The sequence below is a fragment of the Tamandua tetradactyla genome, chromosome 1, assembly GCF_023851605.1.
Source record: "Tamandua tetradactyla isolate mTamTet1 chromosome 1, mTamTet1.pri, whole genome shotgun sequence".
In the NCBI taxonomy this organism is placed as follows: domain Eukaryota; kingdom Metazoa; phylum Chordata; class Mammalia; order Pilosa; family Myrmecophagidae; genus Tamandua; species Tamandua tetradactyla.
The window spans coordinates 91623823-91647318 of NC_135327.1; the positions used below are offsets into that span (position 1 = coordinate 91623823).

Sequence of the window (23496 nt, forward strand, 5' to 3'; positions counted from 1 at the left end):
AATTGTTTCAACTCCTGTATCTCATTTGAATTGTTGGTTTGTTCCTTTGACTGGGACATATCTTCAATTTTCCTAATGTGATTTGTTATTTTTTGCTGGCATCTAGACATTTAATTATCTTAATTAGTTCATTCTGGAGACCGCTTTCACTTATTTTACCTAGGGTTTTCTTGCTGGATGAATTTGTTGTCTATCTGTTCTTTGACATTCAGTTCAGCTTTTTCTGGACCTCTACTTAGGTTTTGTTTAACAGAGGAGAATTTTTCAGTTCTTGTTTTCTTGTTTCTTGCCCTGCCTGTATGGTTCCTTCCCCCCTCCCCTCCCCACACACACTTAGGAGGGTCTACTTAGGTATTTTAGACTCCAGCCGGATTTTCCCAGACCAAATTGGCCTCCTATCAGGAGGAAGAGTCACCCATGTCAGTTTTCCCTGAGGGTGAGACCCAGCAAGTTGAAAGACTTTCCTATGAAGTCTCTGGACTTAGTTTTTCTTATCCTGCCCAGTATGTGGCATTTGTCTGCCTGCAGGTCCCACCAGCATAAGATGATATGGTACCTTTAACTTTGGTAGACTCTCCGTGTTGTGGGTGTGGTGGAGACAGAGGAGAGGTTGTAGACTGGTTTTAATGGCTTCAAATTACCAAGCCCTGGTGTCTGAATTCCTTAAGGGAGGGATTCCACCTGAGTTGGGCTTCACCCCTCCCCTGGGGAAGGCACAGTCTCTAGACAAGACCTCAAGTGAGCATGTTTCTGCCTATGCCTGGGGCAGTTGCAGCCTGAGAATTCCTACCGCTGTATCCAAAGGCAGCCAAGCCTTTGTAGGAACACAGCCACAAAAACCTCTGTTTTTTTTTTTCCTTTTTCCATCAGCCCTGCCCCCTTGGCGCCAGGGCAAAAATGAGCAACCTCCACTTTGACCGGGTTCACCTGAGCTGGGAACCTATTTTTAGTTGTCAGAATTTGTTAATTAATTCCACAATTGGCATTAAAGTCTCTTTCCTTTCCCCTCTGGGAAACAGCCCCTGTGGGAGGATCTCTGGCTGCCAAGGCTTGGGGAACTCACAGTTCTGGGGGAGCTTGCAGCCAGTCAAACTGGTCCACTTTGGGGTACACTGTGTGTCCGGTCACGTGGCCCTAGGAGCTGTTCTATACTGTTCCTGGTTATTTAGCAGCTGTTCTGGAGGATGAACTAAATCGTGCACATTGCTAAGCCACCATTTTGCCTCCCAGTAGCCATGTTTCTTGAAGATGATTGTATGATGATACAGCTTTTACAATATGACTGTGTGATTGTGAAAACCTTGTGTCTGATGTTCCTTTTATCTATGGTGTGAACAGATGAGTAAAAAGTATGGATAGGAAATAAACAAATAATAGGGAGAACAAAGATTAAAATAAATTGAGTAGATTGAGAACTAGTGGTCAATGAGTGAGAGGGGTAAAGAGTATGGCATGTATGAGTTTTTTCTTTTTTCTTTCTTTTGCTGGAGAGATGCAGATGTTAAAAAAAATGATCATGGTGATGAATACACAACTATTTGATGATACTGTGAGCCATTAATTGCACACCATGACAAGAATGTTTGTATATCAAGAACGTTTGTATGTTTATTGTTATTTACAATAAAACTATTTTTAAAAAGAGAGACATGGGAGAAAAAGAACATGATCCAAGGAGGTGGGACAAGATGGCAGCATAGAAAGGTGTGGAATCATGTTAGTCCTCTAGAGTAGCAACTAAAAAGCTAGGAACTGTGAAACAACTGTTCAGGAGACATCCAGAACCAAACACTCACAGTACACCAAATGGGTGGGAGGGCTGAGATCACAGTGCAGAACTGTAAGTAATGTCCCCAAATTGCAGAGGGTGGCACCTCTCCCCCACTAGCACAGCAGGATGTGTTGTAGACACTTCTGTATGGGAAACGAAAGCAATCTTTACTGGGAGCAAGATAAGTAGTCAACCAAGCTCCAATTGCAGTTTTAAGTAACAAATTTGGACTGCTGAATATAAGCCCCAAGCACAGATAAACCCACAAGCAGGAAAGGAACCCTGAGGTCTCTTCCAGCAGAGAGGAGGTGGGGCTGAAGGAAAAAAAACAAAACTGAGGCTTTTGGAGTCAGCCAACCTCAGAATATTAGAAAACAGCTGTGTCCCCAAAAAGGGGGGCACACAGAGCCAAGCACCAACTTCTGCTCTTGACTGCCAAAATTTGAGAGTTAAGAACTGGCTCTAAAAAGGGATTTATATATATATATATATGAATATATTTTAGCTATTCTAAGTAGCTCATTAGAGAAAACCTTGGGCACTGAACCAGGCAAAGGCAGAGTTAAGACAGGTCTGAAAGACAAAGGAACTAGTCAGGTGAAGGAGAGAATTTCCTAAAGGATTTATCTTCCTAAAGAAAAGGAAGGTCATCCCAGCTCAAGTGGTGGCCTTCATTCAGAGAATTCAGACCCCAGGGGCTGGAAAACAGAAACAGCTTAAGCTAGCTTTCTACCTCAGCCTCTGTTTCAACCATGCCCCTTCTAAAAGAGACAGGGTATGCTGAAAATTAAATGTACCACACCACTTTACACCACTGGGAAGCTGGGTTGACAAGTGCCGCCTCCTGGAAAAGATAAGAAAAGCACAGAGTCAAGAAGCTTTTCAGAAAAGACTGGCAACCTGCTGGGTTTCATCCTCAGTGAAACTTGATACTGATTACACCCTCTTTCCATTTGGATTAAAAGTGAACATTATTAGCTACATTTTATTTATAAAAGATACAGCCCAAAAAATAAAGATGCAGAGAATTTTAAGGCAAATGAATGGCAATGTAATATGATTCAACAGTTAAAATGAAGCAATCTAGTTTTATAGTACAAACATGAATAGAGCTCAGACATGTAAAGTTGTGTAAAGAAACAAATGCAAAATGACTTGCTACCATTTGTGTAACTTTAAAAGCACACAGCTAAATAATGTTGATGGATATTTAGCATAAATAAGTAAACATGAATGGGAAGGATGCACACTAAGTTCATGTTAGTGGCTGCCTTTAGGAGAAAAGGAGGAGAATGAAAGCTAGAAATAACTCGAAGGTGACTTCAAATTGTCTATATATTGTTTGGTTTTCTTTAAGAAGAAAAAAATGTCACACTCAAGAATGACAGAATCTCGTATGTGTTAGTTCCTGAGTTGACACATGAGAAATTGTTTTGTTCTTTGTTCTTTAGTGCATTTATTTAAAAATAATAATAGTAATTTTCCTTCTTTGTACCTAGGCCATTTGTGACAATTTGAAGCTGTTATATACTTCAGACAAGCCATGTCCTTTTCCTAATCCAATCTTGTGGGGCCAGATCTACTGCTTAGGGCATGATCTTTTGATTAGATTGCTTCCACGGAGATGTGATACACCCAATCTGGGTGTTGCCTTTTGATTAAATGGAGATATGACCCGCCCATTCAAGGTGGGTCTTGATTAGTTTATTGGAGCCTTTTAAAAGGGGGAATATTTTGCAGAAAACATAATTGCTTCAGAGCCAACAAAGACGCAGACATTTGGAGATGGTTGGAGTGCTGATAGAGGGAGCAGAAGCCCAGACACAGACGTTTGGAGATGCAGAGCCCAGCAGACATCACCATGTACCTTCCATCAGATGCTAAGCAAACCAGAACCCAGAGTTGTATCCCAGCGGGGCTAAGTGAAGGCCTGCAGATATTTATATAGGAAACCACCGGCTTCAGAAGCTGGAAGCAACGGAACTGGGAACAAGGACATGCAGACGCCAGCCACATGCCTTCCTGTGAGATAGACATCAGCCTTTCTTGAGTCAAGGTATCTTCCTCTGAATGTCCTAGTTTGGAGATTTTTATGACCTTAGAACTATAAATTTGTAATTTAATAAATTCCCTTTTTAAAACTGTTCCATTTCCAGCAGCTTTAACATGCCAAAACACCATTCAAAAACCCTCCCTTTATCACTATTAACTCTGTAAGTACATAAGCTGATCCAAAGGACCAAATGGCAGGGCCAAGGGACCTGTTTGTCTTTATTATTCCACTCTGCCCTCCTTGATGTTTTAACTTCAGGATCCCCAGCATATTCTTCAACAGCTTCTGCTGTTCCCTCATGATTGCAAATGACTGTGACATCTGAGACCCTCAAATTCTCACATCATACTATCCAGGGGAAGAGAGGCCATATTTCCATTGGCTTCCTCACAAAAGAGGACTGACTGTATCTTTCCCAGAAACTCTAGAAATTGACTTCTCTCATGGATTGTGTGCTCACTCCCAATTCAATCACTCTAGCCAGAGCAGTGGGTCCCATGGGCCGTGTGTCCTGAATCTGGACCCACCTCTGAGCCTAAGCGTGTGGTCAACTCCTCCCAAACCTGGTGTCTGAGAACAAAGGAACAGTGATTATCATAAAACAGAATGGTGCAGGTAGTATGTGGTGGAGTCTGAGGTGGCAATTATAAATACTCACTTTATTGACCCACTCCTGGGACCCCTTAATACCTTAATTATGGCATTATCACCAGAAATACCTAGCTGATTTTCTTTTTCATTTTCTTCACCTGACTGTGAAGGTAAAGTGTTTCTCTTTCATCCCCAATGCCAGCCCCCTCAAAGCAACTAACACATAGTTCTTAATAAGAAGTTTTTGAATGGAGTCGTGGAGCAAGTTGCTACATGGTGTGACATGGGGACATAGGCTCAGGCAGAACAGAAACTTTCAACAAATGACTGATTTATTACTCATACAGCATAAAGTGTCCAAAACGGTAGGGGAAGAAATCCCATCATAGTCAGTCTCCTGGGAGGCCAACTGCTTGGGTTAGGGTCCACGTATGGCAGCTCTGCATGCCCTGTGCTGCTTGAGTATTGAGTTATTTATACATCCTGGGAGAGGGGATCTGCCATTGAGCTTAATAGCGTATCCTAGGAAGCTTATCCTCCTTGATAAGCAAGTGGGGATGCTTGTTCCAAGTGTAAGGTATGACCAGGCCTTATCTTCCCCAAGCTGCAGAGTGGAAGCAGACTGAAACCTCTGTACATGAAACAGAGGTGGTGGAGAAGGTGGTATGCGAGGACAAGGAGATGGCCGCTGAGTGTGTATCTGTGACTTCCCCAACAGGACTGGTAACCACCTACAGCCTGCATTGGTGACAATGCCTCAGGGTGCACATGACATTATTCGAAGACAGGGACTTCAGTAGTTTCTGGTTCTCTGCATTTTAGGCTTTCATCCTTTAAAACTGAGAAAGTTCTCTCTAGACTGACAAACAGGTAAACCTGATTGACATTCAGGGAGTAGTTTCAGGGTCCCTTGCTTGCATGGGCCTCAGAAATGTGTTCACCAGGTTTTATGTTTTTATGGTTTTCAAAGATAAATTATTTATCCCCAACAGGTTAAGAATTCTGTTACTCTCAACCCCAACTTCTCCTCCATCACAATTTCTTCCATGTAGAGAAGTGGTGAGCTGGCCATGAGCATTTTGGAGGTCCAACTAAAAGAAAGTTACATTACAGATATACTCAGTTTGAATTTAAAGGACTACATATAAGTGGTGTGCAGTTCCTTCATTATATGTTTAGATTATTACCGTATATCCAGGAACACTCTTATTGTCCACTTACCATTATGTACATAAGTACATGGCCACATTCATAGCGCCTGGCACTGTGAGTAGAGGTGGAGAAACAAAGTTTAAAATGTATGGAGCCAGAAGTTAGTCTGTGGGAAACACTTCCAGTCATAATATCTACAAACTTATAAGTATAGTATTCTGTTCTCACTGGTGCTGAGTCCAAGTGATCAATAATAAATACATGCTTTTTTTAATCACATGATTAAATATTTCAATTATCTGAATAGAAAATATCAAAAACTGTCCAACAAAGGTAACCAAAGAGTATGCAGCAAAAGAATCGTTAACAGTATCATAGCAGTAATTAATGCAAATGTTCTTATTTTTCTGATTTTGTAATGCTTATGGTAGTCAATTTTCCTTTTCTCATTCTAAAAATAAGCACGCATTTTGCACCTAACTTTGGATTTAAAATTTTGAATTTTTTTAAAGAAAGCCCACAAAATTATATGAGCTTCAAGACCCATGAAACCTAGATGAGCCATTGCTCACATCAGATGACTAGGCCAGAGAAATAGTAGACTCTCAAATAGGCATAGTGTCCTGGAACTGTCTGTGGTGCTGAACCCAAAGTTACTCGCCTCTCTCCAGTCTAACCTAGACTAGCTCCTGCCCGTGTCAATGGATTGTGCACAGAGGCAAAGAGTCATGGTTATGAACTGAGCATTGTTAATGTCCTGGGAACAGATGCTTTTTTCCTTTGAAGAGTGTGTCTAAAGATAAAAGGGTTGAAGCAAAGACCACAAATGGTTCCCAAGTGTGGGAGAAGTCCAAAGATGGGGGCCTCAAGAGTGTTATCTCAAGGTTATTGACTGTTATGCCATGCCCAAGTCTAGATCAGGGGAAAGAGGAAAATCTGGTCTCAGTGAGTGGAAAGTAATTAGAATAGAAGGGACTGGGGTGGGGGCTCTCTGGAGGGGGCAAGAGAAGAGAGGGACTGAGAAGGGTGACCCTGAAAGAAATCTGTGAGAGCTAAAACAAAGTCCCCTCCCATTGAATTGTTGGAAAATAAGATTACCAAAGCTAAGCTGTCACTCCCAAATCTCCATTCATGTGAGTGTCTACATGACTAGAGTAAATGTAAAGGATAGTTTTGTACCAATCTTATGGCATTCATGAAAATGCTTCACTGACCATCAGAATTATTCTTTATTTTGCTTTGAAACAAGCACACAATTTCTTTGAAAATTGGGGTTGGTTTGGACAGTGAAAAGAGGTCAGTGTCCAGCCTGTCTGGAAGAGCTGAAGAATCTCCTCCAGGTTCACCAGATGAGACTGGGTCCCCATTTGGACACTTATATGTGATTTGTGCTCTGGAAGGTAATAGAATCTCAGGAGCCAGATAATTGCCACCAAAGTCATGAGAATCGCTTAGAAAAGACCATACCAGGGTCAGGGTTGGGAGGGTTTGAAATCAGGGCTGACACATGTTTTGTTTTACTAAAATGTATTGGTGGTGGCAAGGAGCTTTAACCCTCTCTATTACATCATCAACTCCAAACCCATTCCAAATAAACAATCTAAGTAAAAGTGCTATGCCCACTCAACCAGTGTAGTGTCAAGTTTTTTCCCCCTCCTTGATCATATTAGTTCATCTCATAACTCAGCACATCACTGCATCTGCCCTTGCTGGTCCCTCTACCTGGAATGCTCTCTCATTAGATGTTTGCGGAAATCCATCAAGAGGTGGTCTAATGAGACTGGGAGGCTCTGAATGCTTAGGTGCTCAAAATAGCCTACCCAGTACTCTCTATTTATTAACTGTTTTATTGCCTTTGTGACACTTACATCTATCTGAAATTACCTTATTTATTTATTTCCTTACTTACCATCTGACTCTCCCCAGTCAAATGTAGACCCATGAAATCAGGGGCCTTAACTGTGATGCTCACCAGTGCCTGAGAACTGTTCCTGACACATAGTAGGCACTCAAGAAATATTTGTTAAATGAGTATATGATCAATAAATATTTTTTGACTTAATGAAAGCCTCATACCCTTGCCACCATCCTCCTGTCAATAAGATCAACACCCAAGTCTCCTCTTATGGAAATTTGGGGAAGAACTATTTCAAAGGCCAAGAAATAGTAGCTCTATATGAACAACTACAAGACTTCATTGCACAGGTTGTTTCCAGACTCAAAGCCACAAACTATCATGTGCTTTGGCCTTTCTCTGTGACCTAGAATGAGTTTAGGGAAGAACTCTTAGTGACTGAGTTTCACAAGCTGAATTCATAATTTTGCATCTTGGAGAGGGGGGAATAAAAACCATCTTATTTTCAATTCCGAAGAACAGATGCAATAAACTTTCTACAAGGAACAGTCTAACAAGGTTGGAAGGCTCAGAAGCACCCAAGTTGAGTTCACTTAAGGGCAACTCACAGTCAAGAATTTACAAACCAAAAATGATGAACCATACCACAAACATATGATGTGCCCAAATTAAAAAGACATGAATTAAAGAAGAAGCCACCAGGGAGCAGACTCCACCCACAAAATGCAGTCATGAGAGGGTGCAGAGGCTGGAGGGAGCTAGAAGAGATGCAGACCAACACCTTACCTCTCACCCCTTGAAACCAGACTAAGTTTGAACAGGTGGGTATAAGCAGTTTCCTCAATTCTGATCAGGGGATCTGCCAGAGCTGTTCTATTGTTCAGATTGGAGTAAGCACCCTGTAGTTCGCTCCCAATATAGTAAATGGGATCACCATGGTCATACAGCCACTTACTTCCTGGCTTTTCAGGGGGTTAGAATGAGCACAGTGACCACCAGATCTGCCCAAAGATTTGGGGATTTAAGATAGCACACTGGCTGCAGGTTACCAGCCAATATCCTCACTCTCCTTCAATTTTATTGGGGGTGAATTACATTGCCCAGACTGCCTTGTGGCTAGGCGTGGCCATGTGACTAAATGTTGATCACTGAGATGTAAGGCTTCTTAAGAGAATATGACTTAATGAAGAGATGGGCCTGTTTGCACTCTCCCATTTCCACCCCGGGTCTGGTGGCATCCAGAGCTCTAGGAGCCATCTTGGACATGAGGTGGGCTTGAGGACGGAAGATAGAAACTTGACTCCCTAAACAGACCATGGAGTCACATATCAGTCCTGATTGTGTACCTCTGAACTTCTCTAGTATGAGAGAACTAAACTATCTTCTTTAAGACACTTTTTACTGGGTTTGCTGTTGTAGTCAGCTGAATTGAATCCTAGTTAATTCAGAGATGGTCTTATACTTACTTTAATTAAGGCTCAGTGGACATCTACAGGCTTATTTCCTCTTGTATGTTTCTCCTTCCTATCCCTGAGACATTGACTTGAGAGAAAAGTAAATTAAAGCTCATGCTGCTCCTGTCCCCATGTTTGTCCTGTGCCTCCTGGAAAGTTACTCATTACCCCAACCCAAAGTTCACAAAAATGGACTGTAATGTCTAGCCAATCTCTTTGGATAGAACCTCTACAATGGTTCTTGAAGTATTGTCACCAGGCCAGTAATATCAACATGACCAGGGAACTTGCTAGAAATGGATACTGGGGAATGGGCAGGGAAAACAGGATTTAATGATTTAATAAGTATTCATACAGACTAAGTAGTTTATGATCATCACAGTTGCCAAGAAACTCAAGCCTGATATGGAATAAATGCCTTTTAATTTACTTTTGGCTGTTTACCTTTGCTCCTGGAATGCCATCCCTCTCTAAGAATGAAACCTATTGATCATAAGTTTATGTGGTCATATCAGATAGAAAAAGATTGTTCTCAACACTAAAAAACTGCTCAATTGGAGTACCTAGCAGAGCCTGACACCCAAGGAGATTCATTTTCACCACTGGATGGTAGATTCCATTTTGGAAGTAGTTCAAGACATTTGCTAAATGGGGCCTATGACATAGCCTGGTAATCTACTTTGGGATTGAAAGAAGTGGACCGAAAGAGGAAAAAGCAGGGTAAAACTCAGGAAACAGAACTAACCGGTCTCTCAACTTGGGAACATCTCACTAGACACCTGAGTGCATTTGGTAAGTGGCCTATCTGCCTGCAGATTTCTATTTTCATTGACTTGACTTCTTTGGAGTGGCCTCCCTGATTGCTGGAGGGAGCTGGCTCTGCAATTGCTGTAAACCCTAGGCCTGCTGTGGTGGGCATTTGATATCAGAACTTTTTAATACTACTGCATGTTTAGAAAGTGTCCAGATTTGTGAGTCCCACCTCCCCAAAGTATAATCCAGAAAAGTTCAATTTCCATCCTCCTTTGAAGCTAGAGCATAGCCAGAGTGATGGACTCATGTAAGACTTTGATTCAAAAGTGAGAAGCTTGAAGTAGTCCTCAAAGATAAACTAGTCTGCTGGTAAGAATGACAGCAAAGCTCTCTCCGCCCAGAGATGGTGGTAACTGCAAGCCTGGATCTCTGACACAGGAGAGATATCACTGGGTCTGCAGCCCCAGGAATGTTAGCAGACTTCTCATCAGTTTTGTGACATAATATGGTTTGGTAGACATCCTCAGTTTTCTCACCTTTACAGGAGTTCTACGAGCTGCCCAATATCCTTTTTATGAACTCATTTTCTGATTTATCAGCCAGAAATATCTTCTGTTCCTATCAACTAAAAAGTCCAATATAAAAATGGGTACTGCAGTTTATGGCAATCAACTAAACCCCAATGAAATGGAGATTACCTGGACTGGTTATGTGGTCTGGTGGGGCTGATGGTTCTGAACATCCAGCAGCATTAGCAGATTGGACTTTGGCAACCCAAAACACACCTGTAACTACCTGAAATGAAGTACCTATGCAAACAAAGCTTTGGGAGACAGGACGTCCACTCCCATAGAATAGTAAGAAGGCCACAAGGCATTCAGTGCTGGAGGGTGAGCAGCTTTCATTTTTAGGAGTCCAGGACTTCCAAGTGACCTTGATTCCTTTCACGTTGCATGATCTTTCCAGGCCAATACTTCTTTACATTTCCAAGTCCACTCTAAGCTCATTCAAGCTCATTCTCATGCCACTTGCTTGGAATTTCAAAGGACCCAAGACTTTGTAGACTGAGTTACTCTGTGGTGATCAGATTTTGGATGAGTTCCCCTCTCCCCTTCCACCCACCCACGCTCCCTCCACTTCTGCCAAGTTACAGCCACCAGGAAAAAAAGAGAAGACATTTATTAAGTCATCTACAGCAGTTTGACATCCTTAAAATCCGGGACCAGCTTGTGAGCACAGCATTGATGACAGCAGCAACAGCAGCAGCAGTGAGGTCTATGGGGCTTATCTTTATTGTGGGAGATGAAACCCAGGCTATCCAGCTCCCACAAGTGAGCTTAGAGCCAATCTGGGATGGCTAGGTACTGCACTACTCACACCCTCACAGAAGCAAAGCTACAGAAGAGAGACATCAAACAAGAAATACATGGCCACACATGGGCAAAACCCAGGACCTCAAGTTCAGAGAAAGGAAAAGGAAGAGGCTCATAGCCATTTGAGGATGTCCCAAATCCCTGGAGGATTCCCATGGGGTGACAGAGAAGTTCCTCCATCCTAACCCTAAGAGCAAACTTAAGTCAGCTGACAAATAATTCTATGTTCACCAGAGCCCCTGGCCTTCCTCTTAACCCCGATGCTGGTGGTTTTACAAATAGGGCAAAAGTTAACCCAAGAGGGCTCAAAACAGTAGACAAACAGCAATGGGTCCCTTTCATATAGGTGTTACCCTAATAACCAGTCTACACCTGAGTACAGTCTCCAAAGCACTTTCACACTCAAGGACATCTCACTTTAACCTCATTCTCAGTCTGTGGGACAGACCACACTACCCATGACCTGCCCACTTCTCCAATTAGGAAGCAGAGGACCAAAAACGTTAGGCATTGAACCCAGGTCAGGCAGTGGAGTCCATATTAGAAAACAGGTCTTTCCCACCCACTTTGAACTCCACTGCTTCACTGGCAGCTGGGAGTCCTGAACAACTTTCTTTAGCTGGAGCCTTTCTCCCATGCAAGACTGAATGTCAATGGAATGGATGCTTTATTGGGTGTCCCACTCTGGCTTGGTGCAGGCCTGAGTATGTAGCTTTGGGCCCATCTGTGTTTTCTCATCAGTCTAAGAGGGTGGTTTGACCTGAAGACCTCCCAAGTTTCTTCCCAGGTCTAGTATCTTATGAGTCTCTCCAGAGATATATGGGGAATGAAATGAGGTACAAAAAAAAAGCAGGTCAATGTGTCAATGGTAGGAGCAGCCCGGGTCCATTGCTCCTAAGGGCTCTTCCAGATAGCTTTTACGATCCTGTGTTCAAACAGGAATTTTATGATGACAAAGTACTCACTGCTATCATTTTGGAGTGGCCCTGAACAGGGCAACGTACTCAGAGAATTTCGAAGAAACCCTCTTCTAGCTCTCCTTTGCCAGGAAGGTGAGTCAGTGGCCTTTGGTTAGTGATGATGGACTAAGGGGTATTTTAAGCCTTGTTCTTGGCTCTAGGTCCCTGGCCTTATTCCCCTGGAAGCCAGTTCGGGGGTGTTCAGAGAAGGAATCACTTGAGGCCACAGGATGAGTGTCAAAGAGGATTGTGGAGCTGCTCAATTAGACAGAGAATATGGCCAGCCTCAAGCACATTGGGGAATCATGAAAGCCACTGAATCTCTCAGACCCTCACAGGAATCCCACCTCCACTCGGGCTGGAGTCACTCTCTTGACACTGCCTACCCCATGGCTGGACAGACATAACAGGTATGAGAGTTCTTCACCTCCTACAGCCTCCCTGATGGACCTGAGTTTTGTCCTTTAGGATTGCATAGAGCAAGCAGTGATTCTGGGTCTGCTCCTCCCTAGTCTGACCATTCCATGTCCCATGTCCCTCAATGGCCCCTTCAAGGACATGATTTCCTACCCTTTCCCAGTTCAAGCCAATATATCCATCCCATCTGGGACCTATTCTGAGTAGATGGCTGGTGTTTAATCAGAGAATTTCAGAGATGCAGTCTTATTGCCCATTTTACAGATGTGAAAACAGAGAGTCAGAGAGGAAAGAGTCTTACCCAGACCTCATTTTACCCCACTGCTTGTGATTGTGGGGGCCTAAACCACTGGAACATTCAGAGTACATCCGATTCATGTGCTCACAAGACTGGTAACAATTCATACAGACAGGAAAACAAACCAACAGGAACCCGGACCTTCTATGAGGACACAGGCTGAGGGCTCAGGCAGCAGCACAGTACACAGGGTCTAGGGTTCATTTTGCTTTTGCCATTTTGTGATGATGTATCTATAAAGTCAAAGTTCCTTCTTCCACAGTGAAGCAGAGTTGCTGGTGGGGGCAGATGATGAAGGACTGGGGTCCATACTTGGGGGACTGCTCCTGTGATGGGACGGTGGCCACTCCCACCAGTCATGGCACCCCACCCCAGCAGGGCAGATGCAGTGTCTCTGTATCATGTCTACGGCACCTGTCCACAGTATGATCTTTCCCTCTCAAACACAGCTTGGTCCACCAGCTTCCCTTGTGGTCATCCAAATGGAAGAGACAGAAGTTCCATTTCTAAGAAATGGACAATAAACAATCCCTTTCCTGCCCCCTGAAACATATATACATTGGAACCTTAGATGATACACACAACAATGATGCTTGACATTTTACCTGCCTTAGTTTTGAACTGGAGAGTCACAGAGCCTGGAGAAGCACTAGAGGTCAGTGCCTTATTCACAGATGGTGAAACTGAGGTCCCAAACAAGGAGTGTGGTGTCCACGGTCACATCAGTTTGAGCCTGACTGGGGCAGATAACAGATCTCTGACTCTCAGGCCATGGCACCTTCCGAGCTGTCCAGACCCACTAACAGTGTGCAATAAATGTGCAACGGGTTTAGCAACATACATGGCTCTACAAGGGGCTGGTGGTGGGAAGCAAGGGTGGTTTGTGGTGGTGCTGGATCGTGAGGTCAGGCGCAGGATAGGTGGGCTACTGCACACCCCATGGCCAGCCTGAGTCACCATGTACACTCGAGAAAGGGCAGGTAGCTCCCTTCTCCCTCTGGTTCTGCCAAAGACCCAGGGATCCAACAGAGCTTCCCTGGCCACAAGCATGGGACTATCAGAGAAGTAGAGCCCTTCTTCAGACACCCTAAAGGCCTCTCCAGGAACATTTCCACAGGTCTCCCAGGCCTCCCAGACCAAGCAACATTCCCCTCTACCGGAACTCCCTAAACAATTGCCTCCACCTCCCCTAAACCTGTTGAACATCATTTTAAATTCTCAGGTTATGGCTATACACTTTGCAGTTGGGGAGCCAGGACCAGGCTCTGTTCCATGGGCATGACTTCCTCCCCTAACGCCCTGGTGACCCCAATTCCTACCCCTGTGGCAATTCAATGCCAAGGGCACACAAGAAGGAAGTCTTTGCATAAGTCTTAGAGAGATTTCAGTTGTTGAGTCCAGGCCCAAGGAGCTGGTGTCTGGAGCTCCTTGTCACCCATGGAAGGGGGGAGCCTTGGGCCCTGGATTTGGGCATGTGGAGCTGTTAAGATGCTTCAGGATTTGCTGACATCACAGAACAGAGACTGGTTCATCCTGGTCATGGCTTTGACTTGAGAGAAAGGAAAGCTCAGGGGCTCTCTGTGGTGGGCCTGGTTGGGAGGCATCGATCTTTCACCTCTTAACCTGATGCCCAGGGTCGAGAGGGGCAGAAGGAAGACTACCAGATGGACCTCTGCCCATCCCGAGTAGGGGGTTTGTGTGTGAAATGATTGAAATAATAGAGATAGTGGAGCTCTTCTTCCATGGATTCCCCCAAATTCTATCTCCTTTTCAATCAGATCCACATTTCTGGCTGTCAGTTCTTCTTCTTAGGCCAAATGAAAAGCACCAGAACTTTCCCTCACTTCATGCACACCTGCCCCCACCAAGCTGAAGTATTTCCAAATGGAAAAGCCCTGGAGCTGCCCCACTGCCCTGATGTCCAGGAGCCAGGCCCCTGTGGATGCCAAGAGGCTGGGTGAGTGTGAGGGAGAGTCTCTGGTCTGGTCTGGGAGGATGTTCTGGCAGCCCTGGGGACTGGGAAGGAAAGGGTGGCCCAGGGTGGTGAGCACACTCGCAGGAAATCCACCTCCAAAGACAGCACTAATGGAGGCTGTAGGGACAGGCACCGCCCTCACCCCCCAAAAGCAAGGACTCTTCAGCCTTAGCTCACAAGGCCTCACCGTTGGTCAGGTCATCACTGAGGCTGATGGAGACGTGGTAGGATGGAGCTGGGGACCTGGCTTGAGGTGAACAGGAGCACTGGAGCCAAAGGGGAGGGAACGTGGAAACTTGTTCCAAATTTGAGGAGTATTTACATGACCGGCTCAGGACCCAGGAGACCATGGTAGGTGGTGGCCAGTGCTAAGAATGGGGAAGGGAAATCCAGTCTGCACCCCACATCCTCCTTCCCCCTCGGGGAGCCCAGCTTCCAGCCCAGGGCCTGCCTGAGAGGAGAGAAGAGGCGCAAACATGCGTGGGCCACTGCCTGCCAGCAGCCCCAGCCTGTGCTATGGAGGAAAGGAGAGGAGGAGGAGAGGCAGAACTCAAGTGGCCAGGTTGTCGGCCGGGAGGCCGGACATGCGGATCTGGGAGCTGCTCTTGCTCAGGATGGAGAGCTGGGTGCCCCCGTTCACCCCGCTGCTGGCCAAGGACGGGTGCCTGTGCTTGAAGTCCATGGCAAAGTAGCGGTTCACCTTCCAGCTCCGCCACTTCCGCTTGATCTCTGCCTGCACCTGCAAGTGAAACCCTGGGCGGTCACTTCTGGGTGGAAAGCCTCTCTGCCCGCTGGGCCCTGGTCTAGAACCTTCCCAGTCAGGCACCACCACCCCCCAGAGCCCCACCCAGTCCCTGCTGACTTCTGAAGTGCAGCCTGCAGCCCTTGAGGTCACCAGTTGGGGCCTCTACCTGCTGTTTAAAGGAAAACCACTGCAGAGTTAGCCTTAAGATCCCCCTTTACCAAGTCTTTGTCTGAGCAAGGTCCCTAATGGCTTCCTGTTGTCTGTGGACCCCTACTCCTAGTGTTCAACACTCTATACACCATATCCCAGAAAACTACATCAAGATCTCTGGGACTAAGACCCAAGTATTCATATGTTTTAAAGTGAAGTTAGAAGAACCACTAAATAATGCACCCCTACGTAACTTTAGTATGGGGAGTTCAGTGCATGCTGAATGTCAGCCCCACACATGCCCCCTCAGCCAAGTACCTTTTTGCAGCGCACAAACTGCACAACTGTAGGTGGCACTCCATGTGTCCCCCCAGCCCCCCAGTTCTACCTCCCACTTCCAGTGCAGGCCCTTGACACTTATTCCTACTTCTGTCTTGGATCTCACCAGCCACTCTCTGGAAGGCCCTTCCTGCCTCTCCCCATCTATCTTAAGCTCATTCTTCTACAAGTTGTCTTAGAGATCACTGAGCCCAACCTTTTTGTTTCTCAAATGCACACAATGGGAGGAGCTCCCCGAAGTCACAGGTCACACAACTAAAACCCAAGTATTGGTAGGATACAATGCAACTTTCCAAATCAATCCCACCCATCAAGCTCCTCTATACTGAGCTCCTCTCAGAAGAGAGGGAACCCCCAAACCATAGATCTGGAAATGGAACCTTATTAGAGGGTTCTAGACCTCTCCCTAGGACCTCTTCCAATTTCCCACAGTGCCTATTCTGTCAGGGGACTTGTTTGTGGGTCTGGGCCAGGCTGGCTGGCCTGCAGGGGACAGCTCTGAACTTTGGGCAGCTCCCCACTCAGCATGGAGCTGGGGACCTGGCTTGAGGGGAACCTACCCTTTCCAGCCTCATGAACACACATATCCTTCAGAGCCTGGCTCTTCCTTGCTGTCAACTCTTCCTCACTAAGGTATGTTTGATAAGCACTTATTTGTGAGCCTGCCCAGGGAGATCTGCACTCAGCAGAGGAGATGCCTTTACTGGATGTAGTTCTGCTGCAGAGGCTGGGCCTTAGATGCTCAGCAGACAAAGCAGGAGAGGTTCTGGCACAGATTGGAGGGTGTCCAGAGCCCTGGCACCACATGATGCCAGCAGCTGCCTCTTCTGTTCACCAATCATCCCCTTCCTCTCAGTGCTGGGAGGCTGGCAGAGGTCTGGCCTGGGGAATAAAGCCCCAAGAGGCCAGCAGCCCACTCCCCTGCCTGCTCTCCACCCAGCCCACCTCCACTGCTAAGAAGCCAAAGGCCCAGGTCTTACCTCCCCATTCAGAAAACAGTAGAGAACAGCCACCACAAAGCCCTAGGGAGAGAGCAAAAGTAAACCTGAGAACACATTCCAAAATGCTGTGTGTGGGATAGGTGGGTTGTGTGTGTGCAGAGATGAGGCCAGAAGCAGAAAAGTAATAGTCTTGGGATGGTCCGGGTGGGTCACTGCCCAGGGATCCTGGATAAGATGGGACCAGTTCTGCTCCACCCAGGAGGGCACCCGAGAAGCCAACTGGCTGGTGAGAGGCCCCTCCCACTCCCACACCCCAGCCTTGGAGCTCATGTCCCCCTGGTCAAATCCTTCCCATTCCCCAAGGCCGGCTTTTTACAAGAAGCCGTCCCCAAATGCCCCCGCCCTCAGAGACTGAGCTCACACACCAGACCCCTCACCAGGGCAGCATCGTGTCTCCTCCTTTGTCCCTCTGGAACACAGCAGGACTTTCATCAACTTAACTACCACCCCCTCCCCGACATTCTCGTACGCAGCACACTCAAATCGGGACCTGGCACACAGCAGGTATTTAGCTATCCTATGTGTATTTTTTATTGCAGAATTCTTTCCCCATTAACAAAGTGATAGAATTTTCCTGAATGCTGCAAACTAGCACCTCTCAATCCCTGTCTCTTGGGCTGTTACTTGGAGATGTGAGAAGAAAGATGACTCAAGGCCCCAGCAGTCAGTGAGAGCAGAGAGGGGAGCCTGGGCTCTGGCTCCCAGGCCAGGTGTTGTCTATAAAGCTCCCAGGGCTAAGAACCCTGGCAGGTAAAATGGTCTACTTAGGATGGCAGAGGTTAAAGTAAGACATATCATTAGCCATCAGGGAAAAGCAAATAAAAAACACAATGAGAAATTGCACACCCACAAGAATGGCTATTAAAAAAAAACACAATAAAACAGAAAATAAGTGTTGGAAAGGACGCAGAGAAATTGAAACTCTAGTGATTTTGTAGGTGGAATGTAAAACGGTGTGGCCACTATGGGAAGCAATAGGGCAATTCCTCAAAAAGTTAAATACAGAATTACCATATGACCCAGCGATTATTCTTCAGGCATATACCCTTACAAAGTGAAAACAAGATCTCAAACAGATACTTGCACACCAATATTCAGAGCATCTTAATTTACGATTGCCAAAAGGTGGGAACAACCCAAGTATCTATCAACAAATGAATGGATAAACAAAATGTGATAGGTACATACAATGGAAGGTTATTCAGCCATAGGAAAGAATGAAGTTCTCAGACATGGGGCAGCATGGAAGAATCTTGAAGACATGATGTTCAGTGAAGTAAGCAAGGCACACAAGGACACACATTGTATGATATCACTTGTAAGAGATGGCTAAAAACAGCAAATTCACAGAAAGTAATTAGAGGTTACTGGGGGATGGGGGAAGGGGAAGTGTTTGGACAAATAAAAAAAAAGAAGGATCCCCGGGGTGAGGGATGGACAGCAGGAAAAATACAGCCAGGGTGAGGTGGGGGGTTGAAAAAATTTTAAATAAACAATCAAACAAATAATTAATCAGGTGACAATTTACATAGTTGGGCTCAGAAAAGATGTTCTCTCCCAGGCACACTCAAGAGTTACTCCTGCCTGCATGGACTCATTCATTCTCCCATCCATTTATTTACTCATCAAAGCATCCTCACCTTAATCCATTCACTTCTCTGCTCACTGAGTCATTATTTCATTCACTTGTTTGTGTGCTCATCTACCTGTTCAGTCCATTCAGGTCTCCTGTTCTGGGAACCCTGGCTGGGGACAAGACCAAACTCCAGGCTTCCCGGGGTGCATGGTCTGGCAAGCCAGTTCAGGTCTCTTGGGGGCGACTCCACTCGGCACCCTGGGCCAAGGGGAGGGATGAAGAGCTGCCATCCTAGACTGCCCCAGGGCGGCCTGACTCAGAGCATCTGATGCGGTGACAGCAGATGTTCATGTGTCCTCTTAAAGAGAGTAGAGGGCGAAATGGGCTCCCACAGCTCACTTCCATTCTTGTCTTCTTATTTCTGAGGCCCAGAGTCCAGTTAAAGTAGTTTCTAGAACCACCAGCAAGTCAAAGTCCAGGCCCCCGGCCCCCGGCCCCCTGTGAGTTCTGCCCTCCAGACACAAGGCACCTACCTGGAAGGAGCCCAGCCCCAGCTCAAACACGAGTCTCTCCCTCTTGCTGACATTCTCTGGGGAGAAGGCAAACACCGTGTAGTGGATGCCGAAGAGTGGGATGAGCAGCAGGGTGGACCGGGCTAGCCGTCTGTTGGGAGAGAGTGAGACACATGCTCTGGGGGCTGCCATGTCTCTGTGGAACCCCAGAACCCAGCCCCAGCCCACCAGCCTCCCCCAGAGCCGAAGCCCCTGTCTATCAACTCTGCTAAGGGAGGCCCAAGGTTATTCTGGCCTAGCCAGGACCCTGGGAGAGACGGTGGCTGACAAGAGCCAAATTGGTGCTGCAGGGGCATCCCTCTGTGTGCAGGGTGCCCTGTCCTCGTGGCTGTGTCAATTTCCTATAGAGCCACTAGAAGTGCACACGCAAGTTTGCGATTTACAGACACCCCTGCATGATGTGCAAAGCCCTGGGCAAAGTGAAGTCAGGCCAAATACAGGGACAGAATTCAGAAGGCTCAAGGGGAAGTGATGGGGCCTCAAGCAAAGCACACATTCTCCTGTTCAGGAAAGAAGCTTTGTGAACATCAAGAGAGCAGCCCCAGCAGGTCTACCACAGGGATCATAAGCTTTTCCAAGTCTGGAGCTACATGGGACATATGCCAAGGTGACAGAGATGGGGTGCCGAAGGCAGGACAAGAGAGAGGGCATGAGACATTATGCTGAGTGAGATTGGCCAGAAACAAAAGGACAAATACTGTATGGTCTCAGTGATATGAACTGACATTAGTGAATAAACTTGGAGAATTTCGTTGGTAACAGAGACCATCAGGAGGCAGAAATAAGGTAAGATATTGGGTAATTGGAGCTGAAGGAATACAGATTGTGCAACAGGACTGAATGTAAAAACTCAGAAATGGACAGCACAATACTACCTAACTATAACACAATTATGTTAAAACACTGAATGAAGCTGAATGTGAAAATGAGAATGAAGTATGTAACAACATGGATGGACCTTAAGGACATTATGCTGAGTGAGATTAACCAGAAACAAAAAGACAAATACTGTATGGTCTCACTGATATGAACTGACATTAGTGAATAAACTTGGAGAATTTAATTGGTAACAGAGAACATCAGGAGGTAAAATATTGGGTAACTGGAGCTGAAGGGATACAGATTGTGCAACAGGACTGACCGTAAAAACTCAGAAATGGATAGAACAATACTACCTAACTGTTTATTATGTTTCAACACTGAATGAAGCTGAATGTGAGAATGATAGAGGGAGGAGGGCTGGAGGCATAAATGAAATCAGAAAGATAGATGATAAAGATTTAGATGGTATAATCTAGGAATGCTTAGAGTGTATAATGATAGTGACTAAATGTACAAATTTAAAAATGTTTTTGCATGAGGAAGAACAAAGGAATGTCATCACTGCAGGGTGCTAAAAATAGATGGTAATTAATATTTTAAAATTTCAACTTATGTGTGAGACTAAAGCAAAAAAATGTTTATTTGGTACAAAATTTATATTTTGACTGGTGCATTTCCTAGTATAACTTATGTAGACAGCTTAATTGAACACTATAAGTACATGGAACCTTGAGTAGGACATGAGATTTTGTTGGTTTGTCCAGAGTGATGTCCCTATAAATCCCAGAGTGATTTGAACAGTGAATTAAAAAATATTTGAAAAGTCCCCTTTAGGGAATGGTGAGAAAGGGGGAAAATTCAGCTTCCCTAAGTTGAATTCTTAATATCCTCACAAGCGGTGTGGACAACCAAAGCTATAGGCTGAGCCCCCAGTCTTGGGGTTCGTTCACATGAAACTTAACCCCGCAAAGGATAGGTCAAGTCTACTTAAAATTTAGGGCTAAGAGTCACCCCCAAGAGAGCCTCTTTTGTTGCTCAGATGTGGCCCCTCTCTCCAGCCAACACAACGAGCAGTCTCACCACCCTCCCCCTCTCTACGTGGGACATGACTCCCAGGAGTGTGGACCTTCCTGGCAACGTGGGACAGAAATCCTAGAAAGATCTGAGACTCAACATCAAGGGATTGAGAAAACCTTCTCCACCACAAGGGGGAAGAGTGAAATGAGACAAACTGTCAATGGCTGAGAGATTCCAAACAGAGTCAAGAGGTTATCCTGGAGGTTATTCTTACACATTAAGTAGATATCATCTTGTTAGTCAAGATGTAGCGGAGAGGCTGGAGGGAACTGCCTGAAAATGTAGAGTTGTGTTCCAGTAGCCATGTTTCTTGAAGATGATTGTATGATGATACAGCTTTCACAATGTGAGTGTGTGATTGTGAAAACCTTGTGTCTGATGCTTCTTTTATCTACCTTGTCAACAGACATGTAGAACATATGGAATAAAAATAATACAGGGAACAAATGTTAAAATAAATTTAGTGTGAAATGCTCGTGATCAATGAAAGTGAGGGGTAAGGGATAAGGTATGTATAAGTTTTTTTTCTGTTTTCGTTTTATTTCTTTTTCTGAATAGATGCAAATCTTCCAAGAAATGATCATGATGATGAATATTCAACTATGTAATGATATTGTGAATTACTGATTGTATATGTAGAACGGAATGATCAAAATAAGAATGTTTGCATTTGCTTGGTGTTTTTCGGTATTTAAAAAAATAAAATTTAAAAATTTAAAAAAAAAAAAAAAGAGAGAGAGGGCATGGGAGTGGGCCAGAGAGGGAGACTTGGGACAGAGCCTAGGAAGGACTTATGTTTCTGATCAAAAATAATAACCAACTGAGTAGGAGGGATCTACTGCTGGAAATAGAGCTGGAGGAAGAGAAGAATGTGGGAGGTAGGGCGGGCTGGGGGCAGACTGGGGGCAGACTGGGGGCAGAAGGCTCCGGGAGGGACCTTGTGCCTTCTGAGGCAGCTCCTCTGGGGTCCCTGACCTGCAACTGACTCCAGGGCTGACAGCAGGTAGGGCTCTGTTCTCAGGGTGCCGGGCAGAGAAGTTCAAGGTTAGGACTTCAAGAGTTCATGCGTGACCGTGTGCCTTGTGTGTCCTGCTCTATTGTGATGGACAAGGGGTGCCCCCAGAGGCACGCCAAGGCTGGGAGCCCATCTTCACCCACCCAGCATCATCTGGCCCCTCTCTGGGTCTCTCCAGAGAGTCCTTCTCTGCCCCCCACCCTTCTCCGAAAGCCGCTCCAACCCCGGCCCTCCTGGGGGTGAAGTGGGAGCGGAGGTTCAGTTTCATCTCCCTGCAGAGCTGGTTCCATGGGACGGACAGCATGGGGGGCAGCTGTCTGATTTGGGGCAGTTACCCCACACCCCCTCCTTCCTCCCCCATCCCAGCATTTCAGGAGTGGGGGTGGGGCTAAAGAATGATCCTATAACATGGCTCTGGAATGTGGGGATGACTGGATTTCCAGATAAGCCGAATCCATGCAGTCTGGTTGAGGCCCTTGGCTTCCTAGTTTCTAGCAAGAAGGGAGAAGAGAAGAAGGGATGGAAGAGGTAAAAAAGAAATGGAGGGAAGAAGAAAGGAAGGGAGGGGATAGGAGCGGCTTGAAAAGAATAAGCCCCTCATTCCTGGGTGCCCCATCCATTCTCTCCTGCTCACAGGTGGCACATTCTGCAGGATTTGGGGGTCCCAGGGCCAGAGCAAGGGCCGGTACATCTGACCATGCCCTGCTCTGAGCCCAGAGGCAATCCTGAAGTGCTCTGCCTTTCTAAGTCTCCCTCCTGTTGTCTCTCTTTCGGACAGTGACTCCTTATAGGCAGAGAGAGGCCTCACATATCCCTGTGGTCTTTGCTGACAAGCACTCGCCTGGCAAGTGATTTGGAAAATGCCTGGTCCATCATGGAAGGAATCCATGGACCCCAGGGGCATGGAACTAAAACCTTGGAATTCATAAACCGGCAGAAGGCCTGTGCGTTCCTAAAGGCAGCTCGCATCTGGCTCACTGCTGGCACCAGGAAGGCAGCAGGGAGTGTTTGAGGAAGCAATGAAATCCCCAGAAAGAAGATATTTTGGGGGCTCCTCTGGGATGCATTCCAATGGGGTAACTTCCAAAGAAAAACTGAATTTAAGGCACTCAGGAAGTACAACCGGCCTTTGGGCACCCCTGGGGCAGCGGCCCCTGCCTTCCCTGTCCTTCCTCCACTCCCATAAAAGGGAACATTACCAGGTATTCGCCCCTGTGGTTTGAATAGGGCTCTGGAGACCAAACGCTGAAACATCTCCCACTTGCATGTGGCATTCAACAGGGAGGGCTCAGTGTGTGAGAAGTGACTCTCTCGGCCACGGGACAGGTGTGGCAACCACAGCGACGGGCCCCATAGTGTAGCTCAAGAGCAGCACCCCCCTGCAGTGGCCCTGCAGCAGCTTGCCCCAGCCTTCCAGAGCCCAGGGTGTCCCCATGGCAGGTGGACCCGGGGCAGACAAGGAGGTCTCTGGGGCCTGGGTGTCTGACATCATTACTTCAGAGCCAACCGGAGGCCCTGCAGTGGGAGAGCCTGCGATGAGCCTCGCTG

At 46.1% G+C, this 23496-nt stretch overlaps 1 protein-coding gene across 7 annotated transcripts in view; it reads right to left on the reverse strand.

Annotated features, from left to right (window-relative positions):
- Positions 1-10795: 10795 nt before the first annotated feature.
- The window catches only part of ADCYAP1R1 (ADCYAP receptor type I), a 60124-nt gene continuing 47423 nt past the window's right edge, over positions 10796-23496 (reverse strand). For all 7 annotated transcript variants that reach the window (XM_077120478.1, XM_077120461.1, XM_077120452.1 and 4 more), the window contains 3 exons: positions 18996-19125; positions 16866-16907; positions 10796-15390 (listed from right to left, as the gene is read on the reverse strand). In XM_077120478.1, the coding sequence (XP_076976593.1) occupies positions 15202-15390; positions 16866-16907; positions 18996-19125 (361 nt within the window). In that variant the 3' untranslated portion in view covers positions 10796-15201. The remainder of the gene's footprint in view (positions 15391-16865; positions 16908-18995; positions 19126-23496) is intronic.